Source organism: Aspergillus costaricaensis (assembly GCF_003184835.1).
Source record: "Aspergillus costaricaensis CBS 115574 unplaced genomic scaffold BO79scaffold_22, whole genome shotgun sequence".
NCBI lineage: Eukaryota > Fungi > Ascomycota > Eurotiomycetes > Eurotiales > Aspergillaceae > Aspergillus > Aspergillus costaricensis.
In genome coordinates, this window is record NW_020291822.1 from 508,938 (window position 1) to 530,742 (window position 21,805).

The 21,805-nt window shown below is 52.3% G+C and overlaps 9 protein-coding genes across 9 annotated transcripts; 3 read left to right on the top strand and 6 right to left on the bottom strand.

Moving 5' to 3' along the window:
* Positions 1-222: 222 nt before the first annotated feature.
* On the bottom strand, positions 223-1,935 carry BO79DRAFT_269649 (tannase; the record flags this gene model as incomplete). The annotated part of the gene is made up of 1 exon (XM_025687222.1): positions 223-1,935. The coding sequence occupies one exon, from the start codon at positions 1,933-1,935 to the stop codon at positions 223-225; it is 1,713 nt and encodes a 570-aa protein (XP_025538046.1).
* A 2,348-nt stretch (positions 1,936-4,283) lies between these two features.
* bgt2 (GPI-anchored beta-1,3-endoglucanase EglC) lies at positions 4,284-6,147 on the bottom strand. Its single transcript, XM_025681304.1, has 2 exons — positions 5,796-6,147; positions 4,284-5,730 (listed from the first exon to the last, which is right to left on the bottom strand). The coding sequence occupies exons 1-2, from the start codon at positions 6,000-6,002 to the stop codon at positions 4,576-4,578; spliced, it is 1,362 nt and encodes a 453-aa protein (XP_025538047.1). The 5' UTR covers positions 6,003-6,147; the 3' UTR covers positions 4,284-4,575.
* Positions 6,148-9,172: 3,025 nt separating this feature from the next.
* BO79DRAFT_269651 (glycoside hydrolase family 75 protein) lies at positions 9,173-10,448 on the top strand (the record flags this gene model as incomplete). The annotated part of the gene is made up of 5 exons (XM_025687223.1): positions 9,173-9,439; positions 9,493-9,695; positions 9,746-9,894; positions 9,947-10,213; positions 10,269-10,448. 5 exons carry the CDS (start codon positions 9,173-9,175, stop codon positions 10,424-10,426), a joined length of 1,044 nt encoding a protein of 347 aa, XP_025538048.1. The 3' UTR covers positions 10,427-10,448.
* Positions 10,449-10,578: 130 nt separating this feature from the next.
* BO79DRAFT_151771 (putative MFS transporter) lies at positions 10,579-12,634 on the bottom strand (the record flags this gene model as incomplete). Its single annotated transcript, XM_025678663.1, has 8 exons — positions 10,579-10,834; positions 10,906-11,006; positions 11,089-11,208; positions 11,276-11,537; positions 11,595-11,833; positions 11,886-11,948; positions 11,999-12,096; positions 12,148-12,634. 8 exons carry the CDS (start codon positions 12,632-12,634, stop codon positions 10,579-10,581), a joined length of 1,626 nt encoding a protein of 541 aa, XP_025538049.1.
* A 399-nt stretch (positions 12,635-13,033) lies between these two features.
* On the top strand, positions 13,034-14,311 carry BO79DRAFT_151866 (Gfo/Idh/MocA family protein; the record flags this gene model as incomplete). Its single annotated transcript, XM_025678666.1, has 1 exon — positions 13,034-14,311. One exon carries the CDS (start codon positions 13,034-13,036, stop codon positions 14,309-14,311), a length of 1,278 nt encoding a protein of 425 aa, XP_025538050.1.
* Positions 14,312-14,775: 464 nt separating this feature from the next.
* On the bottom strand, positions 14,776-15,203 carry BO79DRAFT_219274 (uncharacterized protein; the record flags this gene model as incomplete). The annotated part of the gene is made up of 2 exons (XM_025683449.1): positions 14,776-15,089; positions 15,140-15,203. The coding sequence occupies 2 exons, from the start codon at positions 15,201-15,203 to the stop codon at positions 14,776-14,778; spliced, it is 378 nt and encodes a 125-aa protein (XP_025538051.1).
* A 935-nt stretch (positions 15,204-16,138) lies between these two features.
* BO79DRAFT_151544 (oxidase ustYa family protein) lies at positions 16,139-17,278 on the top strand (the record flags this gene model as incomplete). Its single annotated transcript, XM_025678651.1, has 3 exons — positions 16,139-16,418; positions 16,487-16,705; positions 16,968-17,278. 3 exons carry the CDS (start codon positions 16,139-16,141, stop codon positions 17,276-17,278), a joined length of 810 nt encoding a protein of 269 aa, XP_025538052.1.
* Positions 17,279-17,393: 115 nt separating this feature from the next.
* On the bottom strand, positions 17,394-18,915 carry BO79DRAFT_269657 (FAD-binding oxidoreductase; the record flags this gene model as incomplete). The annotated part of the gene is made up of 2 exons (XM_025687224.1): positions 18,622-18,915; positions 17,394-18,559 (listed from the first exon to the last, which is right to left on the bottom strand). The coding sequence occupies exons 1-2, from the start codon at positions 18,875-18,877 to the stop codon at positions 17,394-17,396; spliced, it is 1,422 nt and encodes a 473-aa protein (XP_025538053.1). The 5' UTR covers positions 18,878-18,915.
* A 432-nt stretch (positions 18,916-19,347) lies between these two features.
* Positions 19,348-21,455, bottom strand: BO79DRAFT_209925 (serine carboxypeptidase). The gene is made up of 3 exons (XM_025682702.1): positions 21,086-21,455; positions 20,491-21,035; positions 19,348-20,433 (listed from the first exon to the last, which is right to left on the bottom strand). The coding sequence occupies exons 1-3, from the start codon at positions 21,360-21,362 to the stop codon at positions 19,558-19,560; spliced, it is 1,698 nt and encodes a 565-aa protein (XP_025538054.1). The 5' UTR covers positions 21,363-21,455; the 3' UTR covers positions 19,348-19,557.
* Positions 21,456-21,805: the final 350 nt, after the last annotated feature.

Genomic DNA, 21,805 nt, shown 5'->3' on the forward strand with positions numbered 1-21,805 from the left:
AGGTGGGGATAAGCTTGTGGTGGGGAGTCATTATGATGTTGTTGCCTACGGGATCAGCCGATGGTCGGAAGTTTATTATTTGTTACCTGGTTGGGGTCTACTTTGGTTCTATAAGGGTAGAGTTTGATGGATCGGGCGGTGGGTGTATGGCGTCTAGCCTTGGTATTATGTTCACACTAATGTACAAATGTACAGGAAGGGGCGTTTCACAGAAGATACAGGCTAATAGATCGGAATGTCATACGCATCCAGATCATACAACCATGTGTCAATCGACTTCTGGTCGTACACGCACTCCATCTCCGTGCCGTTGTTCTTCCACAGAGGACGCAGAGGCCACGAGCAGATCTTCTGCTCCTCTCCCTCGAGATCGCCGCTCAGCACGGTGCCGTTCAGAGTCACCGGCTCAATGCCCTTCTCGACCCAGTTCATCAGGTCGCCGAGAGAGTTCTGGGGGTAAGGTCCGTTGGGCTGCAGAGAGTTGGTGTTGCAGTGGGAGGCACCGGGAACCAGGTACAGACGGTAGAACTCGTTCAAGGCTTCAACCGAGGCGTTGTAGGTCTTGTTGGGGAACATGGTGTCGCGGACAGACTCGAAGTAGCGCACCGAAGACGCGGGAGGGATGCTGTTGTCCGATTCACCGTGGTAGTGGATGACCTTGCCGCCTGCAGCCTGGAAGCGGGACAGGTCGGGCCAGGTGGTCTGCAGGACATCCTCGTAGCGCTGGAGGCCCTCGAGCATCCAGTCACGCAGGGTGTCGTAGGTGACGTTGTCCAGAGTCGAGAGGTTGTCAAGATCCAGCAGCTGCAGTCCGTGAGTCACCCACTCACCACCGAGCTCGGAGATGTCGATACCGTAGGTGCCGGTGGTCGAGTCGTAGGTGGTCTCTGCATCGGTGAACTCCGAACCAATGCGGTACCAGAAGTAGGCCTGACGACCCTGAGAGTCCTTCAATCCGTCCAGGATGGTCTGAGCGACGCGCACACCCTCCGCCGTGATGGTGCCGTTCTGGGCCGGGGTGGTCACACCCATGCTGGTGGTGGCGTTGCAGGCGTAAGGCTTACCGATGGTGGACTTGAGGTCGAAGTTGAGCTGGCACAGATCTGTGCGGCCGATGACGCCGTCCTTGCGGCCATCGAGTTCATCGCAGGCGTCAATGATCAGGGTCACCATCTCGGAGAACTCGCAGTTCTCAGGGTAGTAGTCGAGGGTCTGCTCCACGACCTGAGGCACCAGGTGGTTCACCTGCTGCTGGCCATAACGGATGGCAGGAGCACCAATGACGGCACCATCCCACTCCTCGGGGAAGCGCTGCACCTGACTCCAGCCTTCACGACCACCCTCGGAGCAACCCTGGTAGTAGGCATAGAGCTTGTCCGACATGCTGTAGAAGTTCTTGGTGAACGCCTTGCCGATGGAGGACATCTCATGGTGGGCCTGGTAGCCGAACATGTACAGGGCATCGTAGTTGGCGGTACCATTCACCAAGGGGTACACAGAGGAGAACTGGGTGTCGAAGCTGCCAAAGCCACCGTCGGTCCGGCCGGCGACGGCACCGTAGGGAAGACCAGCAGGCACGTTGGAGGCAACGTTGATGGCAAAGCCAAAGCCACCGGTGGACACCCAGCGGTTCTGGAAGTCATCAGGAGTGGGCATCCAGAATTGCAGCAGGACGCTGTCATCCTTGCCGGCATGAGAATAAGTCATGGTGATATTGCAGTAATCGTAGGTTCCGGCCGGGTAGTAGTCGGATCCAGAGGTGGATTCATTGTAGACGGGAACCGCAGTGACACTGGAAGGGTTGGTGACCACACCCTGCACCAGGCCGGATGCGGGCACGGCGGCCTTTGCGTGAGCAACGGTACAGACCTGCTCGAGAGTCGCGGCGCGCGCGAGGGCCGCCGCGGAGACGGTCCAAAGGAGGAACTTGGACATAATGAACGACTGACCAAAGGTAAAGGAGAGACTGAAGGAGGGACTGGTTGAGTAGAAAATTGACTGCAGCAGGGATACCGTAGCCATTATATACGTCTGAGAGAATAATTGAATGGTTCTGCAACTATTGCAAGCAACGTAATCTACCCCACCCACGAAGCATTGGAAACAGCCATCTTGATTGAGGATGCGGTCGTCCGCCGGTTCGGATGCAACCGAGAGAACTGATCCGGCCGATGAACCTGAAAGTGGCAAGGTTTGGGTGCTGCCTGGCGAGAAGAAATAAAGAATGGATCAAGGATGACGAGGCCCTGCAGGTACAGGTTCTGCAACTGATGATAACGAGATCGGGTCTCAGCAGTTGGCATGACTGGGGGATTAAGCTTAAAGCTGGTCCACCAGAAGAAGAGCGTTGAAACGGGCTAACGCGGCTGGCGGCGATCATCTTCCGCAAAGGTGAAAGTCTCCGCTGCACCCTCCCGCTTTTCAGGAAGATTCTCGGCAGTGGCTACTCGGTTCCTCTCCAGAACTGCATGTTTCCAGGCACTGAGAACATGCCCTACACTCTAATCTCCGAATCAGGTCGGGTGAGGTTGCCCAACAAAGACAGTCGGCCAATCCAGTGATCAATGGGATGATCGGAGACCTTGAAGCTCCTAATCAATTACTCAAGCAGTATCCATCGATGTTTGGGTTATACGAGCTAGGGGCTGTGGGCAGGTCAGGAACTGCAGTCGTACGAGGATGAGGGTTGCAAGATGCACAAAGTAGGCAACTAGGTATGGTCCGGTTATCGGATTGGAATGGGTACATAGGATGAGCCCACCCTGCTGTCTTGTTGCATGCCATGGCTCCCAGAAGATATCCCAGACAGTGTACCTATTCCTACTCAGACTGAATGTATTCAATGGCAACGGGCATGACGACCAGACCGGCTAGAGGAGGCCTAGGTAGCAGCCAGACCATGGTCTGTTGTGGGACAACTCGTTGCAATTGTATTGTGAACCAGACAATGCTGGTTCGAAAGCAGTCAATCCATTGTGTCCGTTGGTTGCAGTAGATCCTCAGCAGAATCACTACTATTGGATCAGATAACGCTGCTGCTGCTGCTACTGCTGCTGCTGCTGCATACAGGTCACAACGGCTTCTCCTCTCAGATGCGGCATCACAGGATAAGGCGAGAACACCATGAATTCTGGTGAACTTGTTCACTAGTAGAATAATTGACGAGCGAGGCGGTAAGCGGTATCCCTTGTTCTGATCTGAAATCTGCAGTCTGCACCCTTTGGGACAATTGCAAGCAGGGTTCCTATAGCGTACAACATAGTAGGGATATGGTGGGATGATGCGTCCAGGCCCACAGGGGTATTCTGGAATAGTCTAGTCTAATGAAAAGTATGTTTGTGGGGGGACAAAGCTGCAAGGGAGAGAATGACTGGAGGAGACGCTGTCAGCACGTGACTCGCACAGACAGACATTTGGCCTCAGGCAGATATTCTACGGGGAACCGTGGACGGAACAGCCATGGATGGATGGTACCTTGCCAGAGTTTTAACTACCACAATTCCATTCAAGTAGATGCGATGCAGGGAAAAGAATCACCCAGCGGGCCCCGAGATGGCCCGATGCAACAAGTGTTGCAATCAGACAATCTTTTGAAGAAGATGTTACACTGGAAATGGAGAAGATGTCTGTCACACCGCCTCCCAACTAGGAAGGACCATTTCTGCACCCTGACTATTCCTGATCGGGACACTGGTTGAACCCTGCAGAAAACCGGAGGTTCAAACCATGATAATGGCCAGGAAGTTCTAGAACACATAGAAACTCGTGAACTATATATTAGCAGTAGAATCGTGGTGTATTGTGTTGATTTGTGAATATACCTAATACTAATAATCAAACAGAGCCACCGGTAGCGAATTTTAATAGGTAAGATACCGTTCAAGTCAGAAATATATATATGGGTATCCGGCATTATCTATTCACGAACTTAGCGAACAAGTTGAACTACTACTACTACTTGAAGCCGAATTGAACTCGTCATCCAGTTCTAGTCGTCAAAGGAAGTAACCAGTAAAGACTGTCGGTCTATCATCGAAATATTTCGCCAGTTCAGGCATATATTGAACATTTGCTAAGTATGATGTCTTTCGCATCACCGCAAGGAAGCAGACCAGCAAGGGGTCCAACAGCAAGAAGGGTCACCTGATACTATACGGAATGCAAAGCTGGCACCCCATGGGAACAATCGGGACATAGATGCACTCGGCAGTAACTGCGCTTATGGAGCATGCTCAGAACTACGATGCATACGGGCTGTCGAGGGAATTACTGAGGTTGGTAGGCTGGTAACCTGTTATAAAATATATCTACAAACCCACAATTCGGTCGATTGCAATGCGCTTGATCATGCAGCTGGATGGAAAGAGCTCAAGTCTAAATTAACATTTGTCTATCATCCGGGCCAACCATGGCAAGCAAAAAATAGTTTTGATGGAAAAAATATGTATCAAGAAGTGAAGGTCGACCGAAAAGAACACCGGAACACAAAATCGGGGCTACCCAAAAACGAGAGAACTCCTATCACCAAGAGACGAGGGTGGCGGGGAGGGAAACCCGTGTCATCCGTTCATTTCCTTACAAAGCAGCCAGGGTCATGAAGACGGCCACAACGGCACCGAAGACGGAGCCGGAGAGGGTGCTGGCACCGCTGAAGGCAGCGGGGGAGGAAGAGCCAGCGGCCGCAGAGCCGGAGGTGGAGGACTGGCCGGAGGTGGCCGAGGTGCCGGTGCTACCAGAGCTGCCCGAACCGCTGGAGCCGGAGCCAGAGCCGCTGGAGATGGCACCGGCAGAGGGACGAGCAGAGGCGGAACCGCTGGGGCGGAGGGGGTAGGTGCCGTTACCGAAGACAGTGCCGTTCACGCCGGGGCGGCCAACAGTGAAGCTGGGGGTAGCAGAGGCCTGAGCACCGGAGGAGGAACCGACAGCCTTGCTACCGGCGGCGGAAGAGGCAGCAGCAGAGACAACGGCGGACGAGGAGGAAGTGGTGGAGTTCTTGCAGGACAGGTCGAACAGGGGGGTGGTGGAGAGCTCGCTGCCGACGATACCGAAGCTGGGGTTGGGGGTGGTGGGGGAGGCATCCTGCAGGATGTACCACCAGGTGTTGACGTTACCGAAGAGAGGGCAGCCGACCTCGTCCCAGAACTTCTTAGCATTGGCGATGTTGGCGACAGCATCACCCTCGGAGTCACCGCTGACGGGCCAACCAGTCTCAGTGATCCAGACCTCCTTGTCACCGGCGACAGCCTTGGTCTTCTCGACGGACTCCTCGAAGAGGGACTTGGCGTTGTCGATGGAGTTGGCCATGCTGCTCTGGAAGAAGGGGTAGCCGTCAAAGCCCAGCCAGTCGACGGCCTCGACGACGGCAGAGTTGGAGCTGTTGGTCCAGGAGTCCCAGGTGTCGACGTGACCGATGGAGACGTCGGCGAGGGCGGTACCGGAGATGACGGAGCGGACCTCCTTGATGTAGGCGACAAGCTCGTCGGGGTTGACACCGACACCGGCATCGGCCTCGACACCCTCGACGGAGTTGCGGTAGAGATCCTCACTGCCGACGGAGATACCGACGACGAGCTTGCCGAGCTCCTCACCGTACTGGGAGATGGCGGTCTTCAGGGCGGTGATTTCGTTGTCCATGCCACCACCGGAGGCCCAGAGACCGAGCAGAAGGGAAGTATCCTGGGCAATGGCGGCGGGGATGGCCTCGATGACATCGCTGGTGGAGTAGGCTTGCTATGGGGCAGTTAGCAGATGCGCAATCATTATATGAGATCCATTGTCATCTGGGGCAGACGTACGATCATGGTGTAGAGACGGGCGGAGGTGAAGCCGGAGGTGGTCTTGAGGTTCTTGGCGGCCTTGAACTCGGCCTCGAAGTCGGCCTGGAACTTGGAGCTCTCATCGGAGAACTTGTTGCCGTAGTTGAAACCCTGGTAGGCGGCCTCGGAGGTGGCCAGGGTCATGGCGAAAGCGGCCAGCTGGGCGAGCTGCATCTTGGAGAGCATGGTGACGGTCGTGAAAAAGAACGTAAGGGATTATAAAGAGTGGGTAAGGTGGAAAAGAGAGTGAGACGCTACACAGAAAGCTGAGAGCGATGGAGGGAGTGTAAGAGAAAGAATGGAATGAACAAGGAATAAACCGAGTTCTGAGTTGGAGAGAGAGAGAGGATTGAAGAGGAAAAGAGAGAGAGAGGAAGAGGAGAAGAGGAGAAGAAGTAAGATGTATGAGGGGAAAAGAGAGAGAGACGACAAGGGAAAGGAAACTAAGGGAGGCAACCGAGACATTCTAGACTCGAGGCCCGACCAGATTGGCCTGAACCCGGAAATTCGGCCGCCCCGTCAGTAAATCTTGTAGCCAATGGGAGAGACTCGTGCCTGAGTTGGACTCCACTCCACCACTGGGAGAGAGTGGAGTTGTGGCTGCCACATGGTCCAATCAGGAATGTCCCCGCCGGGATGACAAAAGAGCGCAGTGGAGCTCTGGTGACCTTGGCGAATGCTGGTTGGATCCAGGGACAGCCACGAAATTGACACCCCGGCAGCCGAGTGGCAAATCACAGAGGCACAATCAAGACTAACTATCCAATAGTAACAGGATAAAAATAGCAAGCTATTCTTAGGGCCGATGCTTGTTCTTCATAAAAATAAACACCCATTTCATTTCAACGGTAATTAACTGATTTAACTGGTTTGAATGGATAGTAACTGGCAGAGTGGGGAGAGTTGCTTCTAGCCCTTCTCCTTATGCCCCCCTGATTCTCTTTTTCTTGTCCTTTGATCCATTTTGTGGATATTGCCTTGCCAGCGTCCATGATGGATTCCGGCACGGGTTCCCCCTCTTCCCCCCTCAGCGGGGGCTTTTCAGGGAGGTCACTTTTCTTTCGATTTTGGGGGGGTGACATCCAGGCCGGGCTTTGACCGTACCAAGTTAGGTTTTGGTGTTGGTTGACGGGAAAATAATCAGCAATCCTTTCCTTCTTGGATGAACGGGTTTTCCATGTTTGGCCCCAACCGGCTGACGCGGTCGGGCAGAACATCCATGCAGGAACGGTCCAGGCACACCCAGGGGTTCCTACAGTAGTGGTTGATGCTAATTAGTTACTATGGATTGATTCATCTACAGGGTAAATTCCCCTGCTCAGCACTGATCACATCGTCTGGTTATCACCAGACAGGTCATCTGCCGAGCATCTCTTCCTGCACCATCATCACACCACATCAACGCAAGCAACATTGAGGCAATCCCAACCTGCCTGCCAGCATCAATCCCGGGGAGGGGGGGGAGAATATTTGGCCCCGGAGGATTGTGTTTTGTCCCGTAGAGGCTGAAACCCGACCCCAACTGTTGCACTGCCATACATAGTCATCATGGTAGTAGTGTTGGTGTTTCCAATTGCAGAGATGTGGAAGAGTAGTACATACAGGCAGATCTGGTGCAACCTGACAGATTTTAGATCTACCTATTTAACTCCAGGAATTGATCTTGCAACCCTCGGAACATGGTTGCGATGGTGAAAATTTCATTGTGAGGGTTACAAAAAAGACAAAAGGCACATGGCTGGGTGGGATCGAGATCTGACCCGAGGTTACTTGACTTTGTGACTAAACAACGGATCTCGTCGGTCCCTGAGAGACACGCATCCAGCAAAGATCGTCCCATCCTCCACTTCCCATCTTCCCATCTCTTCCGGTCAGGGCTCAATTCCTGTACCTGCGTTGGCACCGGTGAGTTGTCTACACCACTTCATCCCCCTGAGTGGTGCCTGATACAAGGCGATTTAAAAAGTAGAAACCGCACGCGACCGTGCAAAGTCGCCCTTTAGTCGTAGAAAATGGCCTCGTGGAGTCGGTTCCATGCCCAGATGTGCCTGTCCATCTCACTCAGAACCCGTAGCTTCTTAATTTAACCCTAGTGGCATTCAGCATTGGCCTCTCAGGTACGTTGTGCCTAGATTTCCTTGGAATATTCGAGGCATGACGCATGGCCGCCTTTATACCCTCCCCTCAGGGCTGTCAGCCCTTATTTCACGATCTTGTCAGCTCGATCGGTCGAACCATTCTCCAATCTCACGGTCGGGAATTGTTTCCGTACACTTCTGAAGACTGACACATCAATTATGAATCCAAAGAATGTTTCTGTCATTGTCTATGGCACGGTTCATTCTCACTGGACTCCCAGAAGCAAGGAAGGGTGGGTGCAAGGCAGCCATATTGTCCGATGGATCTTAATCGTCAAGGGACGCGGAATTATCCGCATAGTATTCACCAGCGATTGAATGTCAATTTACCCCTTCGTTGACCTCATATGAAATGAACATAGGTCTCGAAATGAACACAGGTCACTCATGAAATCACCTTCCACTTCGGGCACTGAAGATGATCCGGTCGGGGGCCGTCTCACTGTCAAACCACCCTATCTCTATAATTAACCTCAACAACGGTCACTGGCGATCCTATGGCGATCCTCCACCTTCACAATCCCATTGTATGACATACAAAATATATGGAAAGGGTTTCCGACTCCATATCAAAACCTCGCCTGTGGCCGCCCCCAAGGCCCCCAGGTCGTATTCCCATTCCTTCCCGGATTCCTGCGGGCTGGAAGGGCTGAAACGCTTCTTCCATCCTCGTACCCTGGATCGCTAAACACCATTCAGGGTCTTCTTTAGTCATTAGTGCTTCGTTTTGACTTTGGTCCCTGCAGAGCATGGGATCAGGGTCTAACAGTGCATGAGAAACGGTCGCAGGTCAACGGGGATAGCATCATCTGCTCAGCGTGGCAATCACCACCTGTCCTGTGAATAACCCGTTTTTAGCTGTAGAAACATCACTCATCAAACGTGAAGCTAAGAAAATAAAAAGAGAAATAAGAAGATTTCTCAACAGCTCTCAACGCGATGCTCAACATTAACCCCCCGCTGATGACACAGTGACGAGACATCGGATCTCCATCGACAAGCTCGCTCCGACTCGACTTGGGGGCCAAGCTCCACCAGACCTCAACTCTCTCGATAACAAGTGAATGGACATGATGTGAAGCGAGACCATCTACCTCGACGATGAAGATATAAATTGCCTGCTCGCCTCGACCATTGCTATCATCACCATCATCTTCCCTCTCATCGTTCCTTATCTACCTGGTTCGCTTCTATCATCACCCACGACCACTTCTCATCATGGCATTCAAAACCACCGCCGGTCTTGCACTCCTCGCTCTCGCGGGCTCCGTCAAAGCCCAGTCCGTGGATGGCTCCAAGTACAACAGCCCGACTAATGGACCCCCGGCTAGCTACTTTGCCGCGGCCACGACCCTGCCTGTCGCAGCCCTGCAGTCCGCTGCAGCGAAGGCGAGCTCTGTACCATCCAAGGCTACCTATCCTGTCAATACGGACAAAAACTCTCCCAAGTCGACTATCCATAGCGATTGGGTCAAGTTCAACCAGGTATGTTGCTACCTCCCTCCGATGGGTGGCAGAACCCTCGCTAATGACTACAGGGTGCCGCTCTCAGCTGGGTAGCCGACATGGATGTCGACTGTGATGGCATAGACTACAAGTGCAAGGGTAACGGGGATGGCCTACCCGAGACCAACTGGGGAGCTCTGTCCGCTTATGAAGTACCCTGGATTGTCATCCCAGACCAGTTCCTCACGGCCAACGAGGACTTGCTTCCGGGTAACAACGTTGCCGCAGTGATCTGGTGAGTCTGCCCTTCACTTTCTGAACCATCATGTTGACTGACCTCCTTAGCAACGGCAAAATGTACTACGGCATCCTGGGTGACTCCAACGGCGACGACCCCGAGGTAACCGGCGAAGCCTCATGGCTCATGGCCCGCACCTGCTTCCCAGACGACGATCTCAACGGAGCCGAGGGACACGCCGAAGCAGACGTAACCTGTAAGCCCTACACCCCGCTGACCTAACATCGGGCTATCTAATATAGAAACAGATATCGTCTTCACCGGCGACGACGCCGTCCTCCCCAGCAGTGCCCTGGACAAGAACTATATCACCAACTTCAGCACCCTGCGCTCAATGGGCGACAAGCTGGTCGGAGCTCTCGCGTCTAACTTGGGTCTCTCCAAGTCCGGCTCTGGCTCTGGCTCCAGCGCCAGCGCCAGCGTGCCCTCCCAGACCACCTTGGCTACGAGCGCCGCCAGCACGCCGAGTCCTTCGGGCTCCACGGCCACCTGTTCCTGGGAGGGACATTGCGAAGGTACGTGGACGCTCCGGTCGATACGAATACAATGGCTCATATTGATGTTTTGCAGGCGCTATTTGTTCTACTGAGGATGACTGCTCGGATGATTTGGTCTGTGATAGCGGGAAGTGCAGCGCTGCTGCTGATGATGAGGATGACGACGAGGACGATGAGGACGACGACGATGATGATGAGGAAGACGAGGACGATGATGAGGATGACGAGTGATCAACAACCTACAATCATATCGGAGATATTAACCCTCACAGCTCAAAGTCTTCTGATCCTTCTTAACCCTCATTTACCAAACCATATATTTAATAAAACTACCTATAATCAAACAACCTTCCAAAACAATCCCACCCAAGAAAACTCCCTGTTCAATAAACAAAAATAAAATCCTCATTCCTCAAATCCGTCGTATCCGAAAATCCCTTATCACCATCTACACCCGCCCTCTCCCCCGTCACATTGACATCCACATTGGCACTCACATCCTCCACCTCAACCACCTTCCCCTGCTCCACCGCCTTCTTCCTACCCATAGACTCATCCACAATCCGCGCCGACTTACCCAATGCCGTCCTCCGTCGTGCATGTTTCCGATTCAGGTATATGAGGTATAGATTAGCGAGACTGCCGGAGTCAGTTAGACTCTAATGCCATTTCACATATAGAAAGAAGAGAGGGAGGATGTCTAGACGTACACAGCAAAAACAGCTACCAGCACAAACAAAATAAGATTCGATATAAGACCTGGTCGATAAAGCGGTGCTTGGGAGGTGGAGTAGAGTTGGGGGCCGATGACCTATTCCATTAATTGCGTTTAGCTATGAACCTTACTCTAGGATGAATTATAGTTATAAGGGGGTAGAGGAAGGGAGGCCTACATTTCCCGCACACATCCCAATCAACACCACAGCCGACGTACATTTCCTCTTCGTATCTCCGGCGGTGTTTTGCGCTTCCCAGGCATATACGAGGGGTGTTATGGCCGCGAGGCAGGAGACCTGTACATGCATCATCAATATACTACGTCTCCATGAGGAAGGGATGGAAGGGGTTGGGAGGGCATACCAAATAATACCCAAACAAAAGCACCCCCTTCTGCTCCCTCGGCACAACAATCATCAACAACGTCCCGATGGCAGAAATCCCCGCAAACAGGGCAATCACTAGCCCCTTCCTCTGGAACCTTGCAGCCAGCCATCCTCCGCCTAGGATGGCGATGACTTGAATCACGCCAAAAGGGATGTTGAACAGGATGGTTTCGAAGGATCCGTAGCCGAAGGATTTGATGATCAGGTTGCCGAATGTGCTGATGCCGCCGCTGGGGATTCTGCATCCGGTTAATTATAATGGTGGAATAGGGGAGGTTGGGAGGGAATGTACGCACGAGATAGTCACGATGAGAAAAAACCACAGCCACGTCTTCACGTCGTATGCTGTCTCCCAGACGTGATCCCATCGCCACTCCCGCGAGATGATGCCCATTTGGTTAGCCCGGAGACGTTCCACGGCGATGACTTTCTCGCGGCCGGAGAGGAATTTGGCTTCCATTGGGGAGTCGGGCATGAAGAGGAGGACTAGGGTTGAGTAGGCGACGGTGAGAAGGCCGCAGAACATGAAGATTATCTGTGGTTTTGAGGGTTATTATGGGCATATTGGGGATAGTGGGGAGACATACTTGGTAGGAGTAGAGGTTGTCGCTGTGGATGTGGCCGAGGCCGTAGGTGAAGAGACTACCGACCTGATGTTATCATTAGGATAATTTGTATAGGATGATGGTAGGGGGATTACTATGAAGGTGACCCCGTTCATCGCGTTCCATATCGCTGTTCGAAGGGTCTGTTCGCCTCGGCGCCACCACATTTGTGTGACGGCCACACATGAGGGTGCTGTTTCGTCAGTTCATCGTGACGAAGTATATGGGATAATATAAGACACACCGATCATAGCTTCAAATGTCCCCAATGTCAGCCGTAGCCCTAGTAGACTGGGAAAGTCCGTGCACGCCGCCATGATGGCCAGCGAGCTTCCCCATAACAGCACGGCTGTTCCGATGACTTTGCCGGTAGGAGCCTTCACAAGTAGCAAGGCTGCAAGTGGCTGCACCACTAGTTGAGCAAGGTACAGAATCGATCCAAGCCATGAGTACTGCTGGCCGTGTAGATGCGCATCCTCGACGAGGCCGAAGATGGACACATAAGACAGCGTCGACTTGTCCAGCTGTTGGAAGAAGTATGCTCCTAGCAAGAGAGGGAGGATACGGAGATCAATGCGTCTAAGGACGTGCTTTTCTTCTTCTGGACTGAATGTTCGCTCCTCCTCCTTGACAGTGGCTAGAAAGTCCGCTGCCTTTTCTCTTCCTGTGCCATGGGCCGTGGCATCCACGGCGGTGATGGCATCATGGGATTCCTCTGCACGGGTAGCCATCGCGAGTACCTGCTTGCAAATAACAGAATAGATACTCGGTGACTAGTATGTAATTTATATCCCTCAGCCAGGATAAACCGGCTAAAATCACTTCACTTCCATCAATCACAGCCAGATCAGATAACCACCGCGGCTATCCCACCATCAACCTCGTCGGCTGATCTAACATATTACCCCAGGATCTCCAACCCCAGTCTCCCCGCATTTCGGCCTTCCATCCGGTTGATGGAAAAACTCTGGCAATCAAGCTGCGTGGGGGGAGTGGGATGTCCGTGCGAGATACCAGATCTGCGCTTCGGGTGAGTGTGTCCCGACAGCATATAAACCAGCTACAATCATCCCCCTCATGAACATGATCACCAAGCTCATGAGACATTGTCACTTCAAACCAACGACACAATGAAGAAATACGCCCTCATCGGCACCGGTGGCCGTGCCATGTTCTTCTACATAGCCATCGTGCGTGACTTCCCCAGCACCGCCCAACTCGTCGCTTTCTGCGACACCAACTCCACTCGTCTGGCATACGCCAACTCGCAGATCCAATCGCTAGGCCACGCTGCGATTCCGACGTACAATGCGCGGGACTTTGACCGGATGATCGAGGAGACCCGTCCGGACGTGGTGATCGTCACCACCATCGACCGCACCCATCACCAGTACATCGTCCGTGCCATGGAACTGGGCTGTAACGTCATCACAGAGAAGCCCATGACCATCGACGCGCCGCGTTGTCGACAGATCTTCGACGCCGTGGACCGCACCCAGCGCCAGGTCCGAGTGACATTCAACTACCGTTACGCCCCGCATAACACACGCATCGCGGAGCTGCTGGCCAGCGGGGCAATCGGCGAGATCAATGCCGTGCATTTCGAATGGGTGCTCAACACCTCCCATGGAGCGGACTACTTTCGTCGCTGGCATCGCGATAAGAGAAATACTGGGGGTCTGCTGGTGCATAAATCCACGCATCATTTTGACCTGGTCAATTTCTGGCTCCGCACTCGACCGGAGACGGTCGTTGCGATGGGAGATCTGCGCTTCTACGGGAAAGAAAATGCTGAGCGACGCGGCGAGTCCAGATTCTACTCGCGCTCTCGCGGGAGTGAAGTGGCTCGGGATGATCCGTTCTCTCTGGACCTGGAAGGTAATGAGAAGTTGAAAGGGATGTACGCGGATGCAGAGTGGGAAGACGGATATTATCGTGATCAGAGCGTGTTCGGGGATGGCATCAGCATTGAGGACACGATGGGTGTGATGGTACGGTATGAATCCGGAGCTGTGATGACGTATAGTCTCACAGCGTATGCGCCTTGGGAGGGCTTCCGGGTGAACTTCACCGGGAGTAAAGGTCGGCTGGAGGTGGAGGTTGTCGAGCAGTCGTATGTTAACTCCGGGGGTGAGCAGGCTTTGGAGGGCGCTCTTGAACGACAGGCTATTCTTTTAAGGCCTTTGTTTGAGAAACCGGTGGAGATTGAGGTGCCGACGGGTCAGGGAGGTCATGGGGGTGGGGATCCCCAGCTGCTGAAAGATTTGTTTGGTACTCCCGATGCGGATCCTCTGGGTAGGGCTGCGACGCATGTTGATGGGGCGTGGTCTATTGCTACGGGGATTGCGGCTAATGAGTCTATGCGGAGGGGGGAGGTGGTGAGGGTGAGGGATTTGATGCCGTTGTGAGTTGCTTTTCTGGTTGGTTTAAGAGGTAGAATAGAATGCGTAATGGACCTGTGATACGGTAGAAAGTGATTTGTAGATTATAATTATGACTGGCTCTTGTCGATATGTGCAGCTCGGAGGTCACGAGTACATCTTTTACGAAACTGTCTACCTCGAGCACAAATTTAAGAGAGATGTGATGTATAAGCTTTTATGTAATCTGACTTGTTAGTTGAATGCCTATGCTAAGGATGCCTTTTCCGATACTCGACAAAGGTATTGGAAGCTAGGGTAGAGACATGTTTAGGGTATTGTATCACAGCTACTGCAAGATATGTCATTGAGCTGCACAAACAGCTGTAAGATGGAATATTATCAAAACCGGAGTCTCTTCAAACTCTCAAACTTATCGTCAACTGAGTAACTCGCGTTTGTTCTCCTCTCCCCGAATGACATGCCAAAGATTGCGCAAAGAGAATGCAGACTCAGTAATTGTAGAGATCCCCATCAAGCTCAGCAGTGCCACGCTTGTAATTATACAAGTCTCCATCAAGTTCAGCCTTGCTGCGTTTGTAGTTGTAGAGATCCCCATCGAGTTCAGCGTTGTCCCGCTTATACCCGCCACGCTTGTAGTTGTAAAGATCTCCGTCTAGTTCAGCATTGCTGCGCTTGTAGTTATAAAGGTCGCCATCGAGCTCGGCCTTGTCCCGCTTATAATTGTAGAGATCCCCGTCGAGCTCACTAGTACCTCGTTTGTAGTTATACAAGTCACCGTCTAGCCCGTTGGTAGATCCGACGGCTGCGAATGTCAATACAGAATCTTCTCATGGGGGCTGGTGAGCTACTTACCAGGTAAGGCCGCAGCCATACCGATGGCAATGCACAAGGACAGTATAATTTTGGGAGTATGCATCGTGCTGGCTTGGGATATCTTTCGCCTAGATGTAAGATGTATGCTCTTTGGCACCTAGCAGTATGTGGGTTGGTGTGGTTGGTCTAGTGGGTAAGGCATCAACAGGAATTTCAAAGCCTTTATATAGATCAACACAGCCGGCTACTTGCACGGCATGTCAGAATACTGCACCAAAGTCAGTCATATGAGCGTAGAATGTGGCGAGTAACCGAACGTCGTCATCACTTGTAAATAAATGTATGACGATGATGTACAGCAGAGAAGTTAGATTGTTGCTTGGATCGACGGTGATAGTATTGTTGTGGCAACATTCGCTCTATTGGGTCTTTCCCCTTCACAACCGGGGATAGGACATGAGGTATACTTTGCTGAACCGACTGGCAAGGCAATACTTACCCTGTTGTGGCCCCAGATTTCCAGGAATCAAGTGTAGGTATGTGACACTGTGCTGCATGACATCGATAGTTCAGCGGGGATGCATCATCGTTTCGAAACACATGGTGAAGCTTCCCCCCCATGATAACTGACATGTCCTTAGTCTAAGCATCCAGGAAATATCTGCACATCATCTAAGCAGGCGCAGAAAGATTTCTAGCGCGCGGGGTAGCCGACCATACATGAAGCTCCATATGTTATAAACGGTGTACCCTCAGACTGGCAGCAGCGTTTCGAGTAGTACAAGCTCCCCCCTCGCCCCATGCCTGCATCTTGATCCTGCGGGGAAGTCAGTCAAGGTGGGGATGTTTCACAATTACTCTATGGAAACATGCAATAATGGGTTCTTCATCAACACATCGACTTGGAACCCTACCAACTTCCCCTTTGTAGATGATCACACATTCCCCTCAAACCCTCATTTCAACCCATAACCCCAACAACGCTTCCTCTCTACATTCCTAAGAAAAATGTCCCTCGCAAGGCTCAGCACAATGTACATGGCCCTCAGAAGAGACAGAACCGACAGCACCTCTTCCTCCTCCGAGAGATTGCCATTATCTGACAGTTCAGAAGACTATCGCGATGAGTCCTTCAAAGACCACTTCACCGAAGGCCACCATTGCATGAACCATCAACGCCAACCCCCTTTTCAATGGAGCAGTCTAATCTTCCACCTCATCCTAGCCCTTATCTACGGCGCAGCATTCCTAGCAGCAACGTACCGATCCACAAGCAATATCAACCATCAAGACAGTAAACCTGCACATCTTATCGCATGTAAGCCTATCTCTCCCACCAATCTCAACCCTAACTAGAGTTCCATTAACAGAATTGAACCACACTAGCCCCATTATGGGAAGCCGTACAACTCGAGCGCAAAACCATCAACGCCTCAATCGAGAGCGAAAATCCATTCAAGGGCGCCCCATCTGAAGAACTGGATCACGCATGGCACCAGTTATTCATCAACTCGAATATCCGAGTTACGGCTGAAGATCTAGCGAAGATAAATCGCACGTCCGTCCCGATAAATGATGAGAAGGGGGGGTATTATGCCATTCCGGGTATGTTTAAACCCTATGTGTAGCTCTGATGGATAGGTGTGCCCTGACAGAAATAGATGTATACCACCAGCTGCATTGCCTGGTAAGTCCATTCTACTCTGCCACTTTCATTCCATACATAGCATAGCTAATAATTATAATAACCAGAAATTCCTCCGCCAAGTAGTCTACCACAGCTACTACCACGTCGGAAAACCCACTACCCCGCTTCACATCGGTACATCCCCCATCCTAAATACTCAGTAGATATAGTAACTAACAGCTGCAGAACACTGCATCGACAACCTCCGCCAAAACATCATGTGCAAAGCCGACGTCTCTCTCCTAACCTTCACATGGGACCCGAATGATCGCGCCCCGAAACCCAACTTCGTCATCGAGCACGAATGCGCCAACTGGAACAAGGTGGATAAATGGGCCGAGGAACATCGATTCGATATCTTCGATGAAACTACCCTGATTCATCCGACCCTGGGCCCTTCGTTCCCCGAGGAGGAGTATAAGGCTACGGGGAGGATTCCGGGACATCCGGATTTTCATCCGAATGGGTATCATGGGGATCATGGGGCATAGTAATGGGGTATGTGGAGGGGATATGTTACAGTCTTAATAAAGGAGTGGGAGATTTACTATGCATGGCACGAAATCTAAATATCATTTTGGGTATATACATCTATGATTAGGAGTATTAAGCAGGAATAACACCCTGTGGATGATGAAACGTATTCTTCGGATCCAACTCCTCCTTCAACTCCTGCAACCGGGGTAGATTCGTTCGCCAATACTTCTGCGGCGCATTCTCCATCCTTGGGTCTGGACAGCCCAGATATGCGTGTCCTACGCTCTCTGGCACCGCGCGCGCAAGCACATCATACAGTCCATCGGTGAACTCGTACGTCGTCTCGAATATAGGGCCGAGGGGATTAACCATGAAGAGCTGGACCCAGAAGAGCACGTCTCTGTGAGCGTACGCGGTTGCGTCTTCGGCGACGTCGTTAATCGCTCCGCCTTCCAGACTGAGAGTGACGAACCAGGCTGGCGTGCCGGCGGTGTGGTTGGCGATGTATTCGAAGAACTCGTCAATTCCGGCAGATGGAATCAACGTGTCTTGTCTGAATCCCAGGGACTTGGCATAGAACCAAGTCGGGGTGTTGCCGACTAGCTTGAGGATGGTATCTTCCAGCGCGTGCCCGACCATGCCGAGCCAGTCGGTTAGAACTAGGATGTTGCCTGGATTCTTAGGCGCGAAGTGGTCTTCTAATCCTAAGGCATCGTACTGCTCCTTAGAGCCGAAGAAAAGTCCCTCGAGGATGATGTCCCCGTCGAAAATGACCATGTTGTTGTAGAACTGACGGGTGAGGTTCTTCGCCGAGATGAACGACTGCCAGTCCTTGACGAATTGGGCTTTCTCGGCAGTGCTGCCCAGGTTGAAGGTATACGAGTACTGGACCGCGAGACCCGGGGCCGGCTCGGTGCGAACTTTGAACTCGGTCACGATGCCAAAGTCGGCTGCGGCGCCTTTGACAGCGAAGAATACATCCTGATTCTGAGTATTAGAGGCCCGGACGATGGTCGAGTTGGCCAGCACCACTTCGACTTCTTCGACGTGGTCTAGGGCAAGGCCCCATTGACGCGCGGTAGGGCCGAGTCCGCCGATGGTGAAGTGTCCGCCTGTTTTGATGGTTGGGCAAACGCCGTGCGCCATAGCTCGTTTCCCGTTGTTGTAGAGTTCGATGTCAACGTCATTCAAGGTCGTGCCGGGTCCGATGACTGCTTCGTATGTCTGGTCGTCCATGGAGAATTGGTTGAAGTGTTTCATGTCGACTACTACCGCTCCGTCTGTTCCGCCGAGGCCTGTGTCGAGTACTTGTTAGTGGGAGATGGCCTAGGGGGCTATTTGGCTGAGGGTATGCTACCATAGTTTCCAAAGCTGTGGCCTCCACTGCGTGCCTGCACTTTGTAGTCATAGTCTGAGGCGCATTTGACTATGCCGGCGATTTGTTCTGCTGTCTCCGGGTACGTGATGGCGGCTGGAGTAACCGGGAGGTTGAGGTTGTATTCGTGGACATCGGCAGTCCAAAGAAGCTGGTTTGGGAAAACCGCAAGGGCTGAATTGCCTCCCAGGGCAGATATCAGGCAATCACGCCCTGCTATACTGGTTGTGTTGCCCATGTTGCGAGAGACAGATCTTGGACAGAAGATCAATCGACAAATTGTTCAACAGAGAAAAATCAGGCTGCCATGCTCCTTTTGTTGTGCCGGGAGGTGCCGGCCTGAAGTGGGGTGAGGATCCCATGCCTTGCCAGATGAGATGCACTATTGATCGATGGATACGAACTTCCTTGGTTTGGGTGCAATGTTGAGTCAAAACAGCGATCTCGGCGTCTACTGCCTGTTCGTTGCGCGCCGATCATGCCTCAAACTAATGCAACTTCGATCCGGTCCCCACCAAATCCCCGCCAGACCCAAAATTTGTCTGGTTCTACCCCTGAATTTTTACCTTGTTCATTCAGCTAAGACCAATGGATTGGAAGGAGCTTGAGATGGGACCCATGGCTTGAGAGATTTTAAACTTTGCTTCTCACAATATCTTCACCCGGTTTGTCGCCAGTGAGTCATGTTGTGTTCTTACAGTTTTCTTTCAATTGCGATTGAACAGAAACTCTCCGTCACTACAATAATTCACCGGCAGTAGATGGCCTGATCATAAATAGCATTCATGGCTCGTAAGATGTTTGCATCGAAAAAAAGGCGTTAATATCTGTAGCTTCCCCTTTGGCGACACAGCTAGACATGATCGTTAAATCGCGCTGAACAATGTACTTCAACGCACAGTTGCAGGTACTTCAGATCTACATCTGAAACCTCAAAGCCGGTCCCATCCGCTTCAGCTTCCGGCTCACTGGGTTCGGAGCATTAGTGGTCGTATTGTACGTCGCCAGTGAGTCCAACACCTCCCATTGAATCGTGCCGTTGCCCTCGCGGTAGGTACTCTTGAGTGTGCCCACCGTCTGCAGACTCGGCGTGACGAGAATCTTCCCTGTCGCCACATCCTTGCCGCCAATGACGCGCTCAAACATCTCCAGCGCAAGCAAGGGCTGGTAGAAGGGAACTTCATGGCCACTCTCATACACCCGCACAAAGGCAAACTGCCCTGCCTGGCGCACCTGGCCGTGCGTCACTCCATCCGAGGTGACAATGTTGGTGTAACCTGCACTGCTGAAGTTGGCAGCCTTGACCTGCAGTGACACGGCTTCCCCGCCCAGCCAGTTGCAGTTGAAGTCGGCATCCCCGGCATACATGACCACCGTGACGCCCTGCTTGAGCAGCTTGCCCACATCCTGGATGGTGTTCATGAGTCTCCCGTCGTCACCGGTGGACGAAAAGGCGAGTCCGACAGCGTTGTTGCTCTCTGTGTAGTTGATGTATGCGCCGATGGCGGCCTGCACGGATGCCTTATTCAGGTAGTCGACGTAGAACTCGTAGGGGAACGGGTCGGGAGTGAGTTCGCGGAAGTCGTACTCATCCCGACCGGAGTAGATGTCGTAGATCTCCTCGACCTCGTTGGCGCAAAAGTTGTCGGCCGTACTGCAGACCTCGTCAATGCCTCGGGCGGCGCAGTCGTAAAGCTGGTCGAGGCAGTTTCCGGGGCCGTAGAGGTTGTTGTACATCAGCGAGCTGATGGACTTGTTGAATGGCAGGTAGTCGTATGTGTTACCCGGATATACCTGTGGATGGATTAGTGTCGAAGCAGTAGAAATTACAGATAAAAATCGGTAGGGTACCGTAAAGTTGTAGTAGGCTTGGTATTGAATGATTGGGTCATACCAGCCATTGCCGATCATCACACTGCCCAGTTGAATCTTCTTGGCTCCCGGCTGGAGATGAGCATTCTGCTCCTCGATGTACTCATTGAAAACGGGGCCGTAGTGACCGCCATAACTCTCCGTGGTGAAATGGAAGGTCTCGCGCGAGTACTGGGGAAATGCGCCCATGAAACCCTGCAGGGCGCGATAGAAGTTGGGGGCAGCGTTGTCGGTGGAATTAGCCGTAAGGCTCACGTTCGGGTAGGCGTAGGTGCCACAGGACATGTCCGCGGCATAGTCGGGGCAGACAGGGGAAGGCAGAGCAATAACATTGTCCGTGGAGGAATCTACGTAGCCGGGGACCGGAATGCTGTAGGAGAAGCCAGTCTGCACGGGCTGGTCAATGTAGAGCATGTTGCTGGCGTTGTTCCAAGAGTACGGGTTGTTGTAGACGGAGCCATTGGCGTCAATGCCGCATGGGCCGTGTTCTTGGAACAAGCCGATCATAGAGGAGGAACCAGGACCTAGGAATAGTTAGCAATTGGAACGAAATGATGACCGGGGTGAGACATGCCTCCATTGATCCAGACGGTCAAGGGAGCCTCGGTGGGATCTTGATTGCGCGCCTCGAAGAACCAGAAGAAGATGTGCTCGTGCTCGGCGACATCGAGATAACCTGAGAAACTCTTGACGCTGGGATCGGTCTCGCAAATGCCGGTGGGGACCTGTTTGTAGCGGACGGGGATGTCAAGATATCCCTTGGTGGGAATGAGATCCGTGGGTGGAGACACAAACTGGGCCCTGGAGACGGGCAAAGCAGCCACCAAGGCAGCAGCCCAGAGAGTGTACATGTCGGACAGCAGAGATCAGATGGGGAAGGAAACTCTCAAAGTGAAGGTATTCAGAGCATGCTCTCACCCTTTTATCAAGAAAGTTTGCTATCTCTTATCGGAAAAGAGAGAAGTGTGGAGTAACAATGCTTAGGTGACTGGGGAGATAAGTACCAAGTTGAGCAGACGCGTGACCTGCCGATCGCTGGCAAAGCCGACGGAGTCCGAGTCACCGTTAGCAACAAAAACACCATTCTACATTCTACCATCTTCGATTTATTATCATGACTCCACATTTCTTTTTCGTTCGAGCTTAGCTCTTATGCTAACGGATATATCTTCTTCACACTAACTTATCCACACTTGACGCCTCACAGTCAGGGAATAATTCCATGTCTTGAGCCGTTCATTGCTGAAACCATTCAGTCCACTGACACAGAGTAGATTAGTCGTCTTGTTCTGTG

Bases quoted from the DNA above. Each gene is read 5' to 3' on its own strand.
- bgt2 (XM_025681304.1), bottom strand. From the start codon at position 6,002: ATGCTCTCCAAGATGCAGCTCGCCCAGCTGGCCGCTTTCGCCATGACC. The intron at 5,731-5,795 runs GTACGTCTGCCC...ACTGCCCCATAG, and splicing joins CCCGTCTCTACACCATGATC to CAAGCCTACTCCACCAGCGA.
- BO79DRAFT_209925 (XM_025682702.1), bottom strand. From the start codon at position 21,362: ATGTACACTCTCTGGGCTGCTGCCTTGGTGGCTGCTTTGCCCGTCTCC. The intron at 21,036-21,085 runs GCATGTCTCACC...AACTATTCCTAG, and splicing joins GACCGTCTGGATCAATGGAG to GTCCTGGTTCCTCCTCTATG. The intron at 20,434-20,490 runs GTACCCTACCGA...ATCCATCCACAG, and splicing joins AAGCCTACTACAACTTTACG to GTATATCCGGGTAACACATA.